Source organism: Oncorhynchus nerka, linkage group LG1, assembly GCF_034236695.1.
Source record: "Oncorhynchus nerka isolate Pitt River linkage group LG1, Oner_Uvic_2.0, whole genome shotgun sequence".
In the NCBI taxonomy this organism is placed as follows: domain Eukaryota; kingdom Metazoa; phylum Chordata; class Actinopteri; order Salmoniformes; family Salmonidae; genus Oncorhynchus; species Oncorhynchus nerka.
Window position 1 is genome coordinate 11,255,514 of NC_088396.1, and position 10,756 is coordinate 11,266,269.

At 42.2% G+C, this 10,756-nt stretch overlaps 1 protein-coding gene across 1 annotated transcript; it reads right to left on the bottom strand.

Moving 5' to 3' along the window:
• Positions 1-1,663: 1,663 nt before the first annotated feature.
• On the bottom strand, positions 1,664-4,342 carry LOC115139342 (beta-crystallin A2-like). The gene is made up of 5 exons (XM_029676649.1): positions 4,236-4,342; positions 3,751-3,937; positions 2,832-2,973; positions 2,427-2,569; positions 1,664-2,185 (listed from the first exon to the last, which is right to left on the bottom strand). The coding sequence occupies exons 2-5, from the start codon at positions 3,906-3,908 to the stop codon at positions 2,038-2,040; spliced, it is 591 nt and encodes a 196-aa protein (XP_029532509.1). The 5' UTR covers positions 3,909-3,937; positions 4,236-4,342; the 3' UTR covers positions 1,664-2,037.
• Between the last annotated feature and the right edge of the window lie 6,414 nt (positions 4,343-10,756).

Below are 10,756 nucleotides of genomic sequence, written 5' to 3' on the forward strand. Positions count from 1 at the left end.
ATGTGCGGCTGCTTGGCCATGGAAACCCATTTCATGAAGCTCCCGGCGAACAGGTCTTCTACTGACGTTGATTCCAGAGGCATTTAGGAACTCAGTAGTGAGTGTTGCAACCAAGGACAGATTATTTTTATGTGCTCTGCACTTCAGGACTTGGCGATCCATTTCTGTGAGCTTGTGTGGCCTACCACACAAGCCGTTGTTGCTCCTACATGTTTCCACTTCACAATAACAGCACTTACAGTTGACTGAGGCAGCTCTAGCAGGGCAGACATTTGACGAACTGACTTGTTGGAAAGGTGGCATCCTATGAATGTGCCACATTGAATGTCACTGAGCGCTTTAGTATGGGACATTCTTTTAAAAAAACATATTTGAAAGGTATTTTGAAGTTTTATTGATAGCCTACCTTTAGGGCAGAGAGGGATGTAGAACACCAAATAATGCATGCAGAGCAGAATTAGGCCGATACCCACTAATTATCAAAATCCAGAAAAGAGCCGTTAAATTCTATAACCACCTAAAAGGAAGCGATTCCCAAACCTTCCATAACAAAGCCATCACCTACAGAGAGATGAACCTGGAGAAGAGTCCCCTAAGCAAGCTGGTCCTGGGGCTCTGTTCACAAACACAAACACACCCTACAGAGCCCCAGGACAACAGCACAATTAGACCCAACCAAATCATGAGAAAACAAAAAGATAATTACTTGACAATTGGAAAGAATTAACAAAAAAACAGAGCAAACTAGAATGCTATTTGGCCCTACACAGCGGCGGAATACCTGACCACTGTGACTGACCCAAAATTAAGGAAAGCTTTGACTATGTACAGACTCCGTGAGTATAGCCTTGCTATTGAGAAAGGCTGCCGTAGGCAGACATGGCTCTCAAGAGAAGACAGGCCATGTGCTCACTGCCCACAAAATGAGGTGGAAACTGAGCTGCACTTCCTAACCTCCTGCCCAATGTATGACATTATTAGAGAGACATATTTCCCACAGATTACACAGATCCACAAAGAATTCGAAAACAAATCCAATTTTGAAAAACTCCCATATCTACTGGGTGAAATTCCACAGTGTGCCATCACAGCAGCAAGATTTGTGACCTGTTGCCACGAGAAAAGGGCAACCAGTGAAGAACAAACACCATTGTAAATACAACCCATATTTATGCTTATTTATTTTATCTTGTGTCCTTTAACCATTTGTACATTGTTAAAACACTGTATATATATAATATGACATTTGTAATGTCTTTATTGTTTTGAAACTTCTGTATGTGTAATGTTTACTGTTAATTTGTATTGTTTTTCACTTTATATATTCACTTTATATATTATCTACCTCACTTGCTTTGGCAATGTTAACACATGTTTCCCATGCCAATAAAGCCCTTGAATTGAATTGAATTGAATTGATATGTCAGAGAAAGTGAGTGTCGTAACTGGGGGTCGATCCATTGCCTCCAGGGGCATGTATGTGGCATATATTGTCGATTTCGCTTGGTAAAGTTTTATGGCTCTTTTGATTGTTGTCACAGTAAAAGAAAGGTGGTCCTTTGACGCCCCAGTTTAGCCCCCAACCCCTCTTTTTTTTTGTATAGGCTTCATGGTAGGCTACGACAAAACACAACATTGCAATAACAAATGGTGGAAACAATAGTGATCTCTTGCTTTTGTTTATTGGAAATAAGATACAATCTGACAAGAACAATATACATCCTATCCTAACAGAAAGGTGGTATTTACCCTGGTTTATGTATTGATGTATTTGTCAGGTCATGAAATGCCTTTGTGATTCACTTGTGTTGGAGTATACAGCTAGCCACTGTGGCAATGGGTTGTTAAGACTCTACCACAGGCTTTTAAACAGCTAGATAGCTAGCAATATGTCCTGATCAAGAGTCCGTTTTTTTTAAAGCAAGGAATTGCCACAATCACTCTGTTTCCGTAGTTTGAATAAAGCCTTTATTGCCTATTTTTAATATATGTCATGGTCAGTACATGGTAGCCGCTGGAGGATAGTGTCAAGTGGACTTAGTGCTGGATTCTGCGGATAGACTGGACCTGGTTGGTGTGAGCCTGGGTGCTGTACTCATTGTAGTGTCTGTACTCTCCCTGGTGTCTGTCTCTCTCCAGGATGTACTGGTAGCCACGGTAACCGGGGAACTGATAGGCCACCCAGCTGTGAAGAGAAGGGCACATGTTTTTCACTTGATCATTTTTCTAATGGGACTCTTATCACACAAACTATATGAGGCTGCTATGTAGGTAACATGTGACCGGGTGCAGTCCTAAGCTGTTATGAAATGTACAAAACCAATCGTCTTGGGTGATTATGTCTTTGTCAATGTACTCTACGTATCAGAGCCTAGAGTGTTTGTAACGGAAGCATACATAGGTTACAGGAATAAGTAAAGACTCACGCTCCGGAGTTGACTTTAATTGAGGGCACCTCCTTGCTGCACCAGCCCATAGCCTGTAGAGAGGGGTAGTCATCGCACATCTCGAACTTGCGCCCCTGGAAGTCTTCACACTCGTACAGAGTCACCTTGCTGTCACTGTGGTTCTGTTGATAGAGGTGCAGAAGCCTTGATTCGTTTTCATATGGCCTCATCATATTTTAGAGATTTTTGGGAAAATCCAAAACGGATGGATTTGAGAATTGTGGTATGATTGTACCATGATCAAATATAAACACAAGCATCATCTGTGAATATATTAACCTTAACCTAAAAACATTATTAATATTACTGTGCTTCATTCCGAAATATGCTTTAGATGGGCGTTTTCTTTATCATTGAAATGACATTTGTGTGGGAGGAACTTACAGCACACTTAATAGGTCTGAAGGAAAGCATATGCTCGGTCCTGTAACTGCTGTTTCCGCTCCAAGCCTCGTAACGGGGGTAGTCTCCCTTCTCAAGGATGAACTGCTGGCCCTGGAACTCAGGGTACTCAAAACCCACCCAGCTAAACGACGGGCAGGGGGAAAGAGGGAATCAGAAAGAAAGAGAGAAAGAAAGAAAGAGAGAGAAAGAAAGAAAATGGAGTGCCAGGTTAGTTCACAAAAGTGCAACGCCCCATGGCACAGAGCGCTGTGTTGATTACAGGACAAAGGGCCAAAGCAAACACCACATGCTGCGCCTTTGGACCATTATCAGATCGCCAGTCAGCCGCTTGAACAGAACACAAGGCCGGCAGCTGGGACTCAATGGAGATTACAACAGTAGTCTACTTAGACTGACTGACAGAAACAAAACAACGAGCTACATTTAAGGTTAATAACGCGCACAAATCGATTAGCTCATGTATTGCGTTCAGCTATAACATTTGGTCCAACCCATGTGAAAATGATACATAAACTATATTGCACACAGATTGCCCAAATCAGGCTATCAAGTGTTGAGTGGACATGATAATGATAACGAAACGTAGCATTGTCATACCAAGCTTTGCTTATCATCTGAGGGCAGGTTCACAACAGTACAGTACAACTGCAATTGTAGAATATAATATTCAAGTATACATTAGCTTCTGAGAGGAACTAAGGCTAGAAATGAATGTTACAATGACCATATTTCTCACTTTCTACTCAAACACAACCTATGAGCTAAAAATCCTCAATACCATTGATTGACCAAACAACAACCATGGATCTGATATAGTAATACTACATTACTACTCTACCAGTAATGTAGTACAGCTCCTCTGTTTTAGGCTGGTGTAGACATCCAAAGAGAGACTTACGGTCCGTTCTCGACCTTGATGGAGCGGATCTTTTGGAATCCCCTCTCCATGATGTTCTGACACTCCAGCAGGAACTCACAACGCTTTCCCTGGAAGTTCTCCTCCTCCCAGACAGTGATCTTGAACTGGCCCATCTGCTCCATCTGCTGAGTGTTCATGGCTGCTACTTCCACCGTGAGGTTGCTCTCTACCAAAGGGGGACAAGGAAGACCAGAGATGAGGAAACTAGGCTAAAATGGAGAGCTTCACTCTGGGTTCTCTGGTAGCTAGCTATACATGAAAGTGAACACTGATTCCTGAGCTAGGTGCGAAGCACCAAACAACTCATGTTGAATGAGTTGAGCTCTCAGTTTGCACTGGGGAAATATCAGATACAAATATCAAATATATATCTCCCATACTGGATGTAATCAATCCCACTGGTTGGCAGGCCGATGCACAGGAATCAGATGTTCACATTCTACCTAGGTAGTGTGAATACTTACAGAGAGTACTGAGGTGGAACAGATCCAGTGTAACAATGTCGAGTCCTAGGCCCTCACTTCTGTTTTTATACTACCAAGCCCCTCGTTTACTGCCGCTTTCGCACAAGCCTTGCATACTCAGCAGCGGCAGGCTGAAAGCGTGCATTAGTCCACACCATTGTGGAGGCTCCAGAGGCCTATTGTGGGAAGCTTAGATTCACTGACTCATCAAAATTGCACCCAGAGCCTGTGCCAGCCTGATGAACCCGGCCACAATAGCAACACACTGACACGACAGTTTGATTGGAAATTGGGGATAATGGCAGAATTCTTGGAGATTAACCCCAGAGGTGGGTACAAGGGCACGAATGTGTGGTTGCCTCTACCCATGCCACCGCACAGCACCCAACATGGCACCACTGTCATCTCTCATTGGAAACAAAATGAGAAACAGACAGATTTTCTTTTCAGGAATAATTCATATTCTTTCATGTTGGATCATGTTTATGCTTCATATGGTTGAAAGAAAGCATCTTAAATGTATAACCCTTGTGATACCTATTGTTGTTCACGCTAAATCTATTCTCGTCATATTAATTGAAAGGAACGTGAGAAAGGATTCTGACATGTTCCTGTTAGCACTCAGTTCTCATCCATTTACAATGCAGATTGTTCTATGACGTCAGTGTTTTTCAGTTGCTGAGTTGTCAATGGGTCCAAATAGTTTCTGTGCCTTTGTGGAGCTTATGAATGCAAAGTGGAATGTGGATCTGTGGATCTTCTCATCAATACGGATGGTTGACTTATAAATGTGTATCATATTTTATTTAAAGAGGCGCTTGGATATTGCAGTGTTACTTCATGATCTGGATTCTTAGTATAATAATACAAATGGAACCTAGTCATGTCAGTCAACTTGCAATAATACCTGCCTGCAGTGACATCTTGTGGCACAACAGTTCATTACAGCGACTGGTGATAATAGGCTGTAAATATGACGATGACACATTTGAAGTGAGGCAACATATCATAGAGACATATGGTATGGTCAGGTGACGTTATAATAGGAAGAGAAGTCTGTGCATAATAGTATTGTATTTTCATGAACAAATTCACTAGGTGAGGGCTTTAGAAGGTTGTTGGCCTAACTCTTGGGGGGACGTCCCAAATGCCACCCTATTCCCTATAAAGTGCACTACTTTTGACCAGAGCCTTGTGGCACTGGTCAAAAGTAGCGCACTAAGGGATAGGGTGCCGATCGGGAAGGAGACTTGGACATTTTGAATTTCAGTTTACTTCCTGAATTGACTGGATTGAAATGGAATTGACCCCAAAGCTGTGGTAGACTTAAATATACTTGCTGATGGAAATTGAAAGTAATCAGACTTCAGACTTGGATGGGTCCTCTGTAAATGTGTTTTTATGGTAGTTATACCCTTTTCTGTTGTCTCCGTGTGTGGCCACGTGTGTGTGCCTATATGCTTCATTTCTTGTGTGTACAGCAGCCCCTTTGAGTGGGGTGGGTTCATTGTTCTGTCTTACCTGTGTGGCCTTGTTTGCCCTGGGGCAGGTGGACATGGTGACAGAGCAGTAGTCACCCATCTGCTGGCCTTTGATCCCCCATTGGATAGATTAGATTTGTCAGCTCATCAGCTGAAGCCTAATTTCACTTGGAAATTCAGCTCTCCCTATTTGCATCCGACACATAGGGCCTACAGTAAAGGCTCAGAACTCAGAACTCTACTTTGAATCTTTATCTCCTTTACAGCAGTAGTAGGAAAGTAGTAGGCTAGTCTATTCTTCTGCTCTGGTCTCACGGGTCTCTGATAGAGGGGATATTGCTCATGAAACTTTTAAATGCTCGGTTGTACCATTTCTATGTTTATAAATGAAATGGAACCTGTGAAATATGATCATATCAGATGCTTTTCACAATAACAATGAATATTTACTTATTGTGCATTGGAAAAGTGTTGGCAAGTCTATATTAATTTGACTCTGGCTACAAATACCTTTATATTTTATTTCAGATATTATAGATACTATTTAATATATTATTTGTGTTGGATAAAAAGAGAGAACGCATAGAAATGTCAATCTATGGTCCACTGCACTTTGACAGGTTGACCACTTCATTTAGCAATGCTGGTACTATGTTTGCCATCCTGAGTAGCCAACCTGCAAACAGTTGGCGGAGGTGCAGGTTGGAAGAACCAGTCAACCAGGCAGCAACCAGAGCAAACAACATTGTTTGAACATCTGTTTTTTTTCTCCCTCACAGCATTTTCTCGTATCCATTCATTGTATCTTACACGTTTCGGCTAATAAACCATAGAGTGATGTGAGATGAACCAGGCTAGAGACAACTTTAGCTATCACAATTATCCCCCTTCATTTATTTTTTAAATCAATGCCCCTCTATAGGGCAACATGTGTACGTGTGATAACTGTGTGGTGTAAGTGAGGCAGACTGTTTCTCAGGATCCAGTTTCTCCATGGTAACAAAGCCCTCCAGCCCTGTGCCTATCTGACTTAGTCAGGGAGGTTGCGTAAGCATTGATATATTGTCAGGAAGTGATGCTGCTATTGCCCACAAATTCATAGTTCCAGGTTACCCTTCAAATTTATTTTGTATTTATTCGATTTGTATTTATACACGGAGTCAACATTGAGACCCAGGTCTCTTTTTTCAAGTGAGCCACTCAAACAACAAGAAAATATGATGGATAATGCTATAGAATATACATTGAGTTGTACCCCTTTTGCCCTCAGAACAGCCTCAATTATCCGGAGCATGGCGTCTACAAGGTGTCAAAAGCATTCCACAGGGATGCTGGCCCATGTCGACTCCAATGCTTCCCACAGTTGTGTCAAGGTGGCTGGATGTCCTTTGGGTGGTGGACCATTCTTGATACACATCGGAAACTGTTGAGCGGGGGAAAAAGGCAGCGTTGCAGTCCTTGACTCAAACAATTGCACCTGGCACTGACTACTCTACCCCGTTCAAAGACACTTACATCTTTTGACTTGCCCATTCACCCTCTGAGTGCCACACATGCACCATCCATATCTCAATTGTCTCAATGTCTCAATTGTCTCAAAAGCCTTCTTTAACCTGTCTCCTCCCCTTCTACACTGAATGAAGTGGATTTAACAGGTGACATCCACAAGGCATCATGCATTTCACCTGGATTCACCTGATCAGTCTATGTCATGGAAATGCTTTGTGTATGTTTGAACCAAGGACATATCCATACACATACCTGATCAGACACTGATCCCAACATGTGCAAATATTCACTTACAGCACCTTTCTTCAGAATATCGCCTTGAGGAGACACAACTCAACAGAAGATAAGTGGCATACAATACAACTTTATTGTCCAATGTGAATCAGAAATATCTATTTTTATTGCTATAAGGTTGTAAATGGACAGGTCTTGTGTTCTGCTTCAACGTGAGTTGGTGCTACCTGAATAGTCAGTGAGTGAGCAGACGCAGACCACCACCAAATGACCTGCTCCCTGTGTGTTTTTCCCCTCTCTGCTGCTATAGAAACAAATCCTCCTAAGGACAAATTTGAACAGGCCATGACAGCTCAGGCAGGTGACATCTGCTCTGTGAATGGCTCTGGCTCTGCATCAGAGTGAACCGCAACAAACAGGCAGGATTTACCCGAGGCCAAGACAGGGTGCCTCCGAAATGGCACTCTATTCCCTATATAGTGGACTACAAAAGTAGTCCCCTATATAGGGAATAGGGTGCCATTTCAGACGCACCCAGAGAGGTGCTGCAGAGCCCTGGATTCTCCCCCTCCTTCTCCCAGCCTCTGTGCTCCACTGCTTAGGTAAAGCCAGGCAGTTACAAGAGAAACAACCCCCAGGCATTTTCATATTTCATTAGCAACCTCTTTAACTGTCATTTGAAACAGCACACAGCCCACAGGGCAACACTTGTCCTCCACTTAGGCAACAGGTAGCAGTTGAACAGGCACCACAAATGCAATCATGCTTTTCTACAGACACACACATTTGTCTGGGTGTTATGATAGCCACAGACCTAAAGAATAATAGCCCATGGGGGAAAAAAATGAGCTTATTTGATCTTACACATAATTCTCTCAAGATGATGTAATAGGATAAGAGAAGGTTGATTTGATATCTGTATAGTCAGAATGAATTGAAATAGTCACAATTTGTTTGCATCTGTGAGAGAATCCCACACAGTTTTATAGGTTGCTGAGACAGGGCAAATAATAATTTTCGTTAAGTAATTTTGTCCCAGTCATGTTTATCCATAAAACAGAGCAGATATGAAATGATAAGAACATATATTGCTCCATGAAAGACTGAAAGATTGAAGACTTGCCTGAGACACCAGGGAATGACAAAATAATATTGTGGGTACATATTTTACAGAGCCAATAACTGCTCTGTAGAGTAAGTTGAGGAAGTGTCATGTTGGAGGTTTAGGGTGTAACTGCAGCATAAACTGTCACTAGCATGAGAATATGGGCTGTGAAGTCTCCTTACACTGACTTTAAACAAATATTTACTGGAACTTTGTAGGGAAACATGAGAGCAGAAATGATTACATGGGAAAGCCTTTACCAGGCTGTTTAGTGGCTCGTTCATACAACGAAAACGGGATATGCAAATGTCTACCTGCAGTTATGCTCAAAGTAGAATGGAACTATACAGATACACGTGTTAATCATCTCATCGAAGTGGTGTGTGTGTGGTGGGGTAACTGGCACTACAAATTATACTGTCGGAGGTGGAAAATAGATGTTTCTGAAACGTATGCAAAGCAGTGATATGCCTATAGTGTATGATGTCTCTGTGCTTAACTGAAATGCAAAATGTTTTACAGTGCATGAGCAATGGAGAATGACGTGCTGTTTTTATGATGAGCTGTTTGTTATAGGCTACATTCTGCATTTACTGGAATAAATGTCCAGACACCTATGAATTTCATAGCTCATTTAACAGAGTAGCCTTGCCTCTTCAGAGGTACAGATCCCAGGCACCTGAGGATCCAGCCAGCAGATGGTCCATATCAGATGGCTGTTACTTGGCTGGTTAATGATTAAGATAGCTACAATTAAGAAATGACCAGCTCCCTGATTCCCGGTGCACTCTGACATAATGATGACACTATTGGCGCTAAATGGTTGGATATCATCATTACAGCATGTCCATAAAGAAAAAACCTAATGGTATTTAGTAAAAGGAAATAACTAGGTAATATACGTCTAATAACTAGTCATAGTAAAATCCATGGAGAGAACAAACAAAAAAATGGTAACATAACTGTATCCATATAAATCAAGAGAATACTATTTTTTTTTTACTTGTCCAGTTGCCCCCAAAAAATCGGGGTTCGAAGTGTGTATTTGTGACAGGAAAATACAGCAGCATCAATGAGAACGACTTCATGTCGCAGTATGAACTTGCTCTTCTGTTTTGTAGAAAATCTGTACCTGCTTAACGCGAGCCGAACGAACAAAACTTCATCTTCAGGTATTGTGCGTGTGGCTCAACGTGAGGCAAATACAGAAAATCAAACGAAATATGATGATCCCGTCTTGGAAAAGCAGTTGCAGACGACGTTATACTCTCCATTTCTCGCTGCGTCCACACACCTGGAAAGGTGCAAAGGTTAACATTGATGCCAATACAAAAAAATGCAGCCTACCTGTCTGTAAAATTGTCATTCACAATTTAATCCAACATACACATTTTTCCCGACATAAACTTACCATTGCCTCTCTATTGTCGGAGAAACAAAAGTGAGAAGACATTTTAAAAACGCACTAGCAGTAATACCTGCGCATTGTGTACATCTTATAGGCAACACTGAATGCGTCTGGCACGTTGTAGGTAGCCTATATATACTCCTGGCATGGTAGGCCATCCTTCCATTTATCTTCTCTCTCCCTCTTTTTTTCAGGTTGGTTTTAAAAAGAGAGAGGATTCTCCAGTGGACACCTGTCGCACGGTGCGTTGCTCAGGTCCAATATTGACACAACAGCCAAGGGGAGGGAGAGCAGACGTAGACGAGTTTAGCTCTTTATTATGCCAACCCTCCCTCTCTATGCAAACCAACCGTGCTTTGCGCTCGGTCCAATCGATGAGATGGCAGGGTTTGCTGACCTTTGTGCTCAAGCTGAACCGGTGGAGAATGGGACATTCAAAGGTGGCTTCATTCACCTGTGTTGAAGGTAGGAGAAAACCCACCTGCCTGCCCCCCTGCTCTGTTCCCCATCATGTCATTTACACATATTTTCATATCATGTGGCTTGCAAATTAGTTCCTTACCTCGTCATCAGAGCTTGCCTTGCGAAAACACTGGCGTGTTATGTAGACTATGCTTGATTTCACAAAGTAAAAAGTAGATGCAGACGCTTCCACACCTGCATTGCTTGCTGTTTGGGGGTTTTAGGCTGGGTTTCTGTACAGCACTTTGTGACATCGGCTGGTTTAAAAAGGGCTTCATAAATACGTTTGATTGATTGAGATACCATATAAAATGAAACAAGC

Coding starts and splice junctions, on each gene's coding strand:
- LOC115139342 (XM_029676649.1), bottom strand. CDS start 3,908: ATGAACACTCAGCAGATGGAGCAGATGGGCCAGTTCAAGATCACTGTC. Junction 2,570..2,831: donor TCAGACCTATTAAGTGTGCT/GTAAGTTCCTCC, acceptor CTCTATCAACAG/AACCACAGTGACAGCAAGGT. Junction 2,186..2,426: donor ATTAAAGTCAACTCCGGAGC/GTGAGTCTTTAC, acceptor TTCTCTTCACAG/CTGGGTGGCCTATCAGTTCC.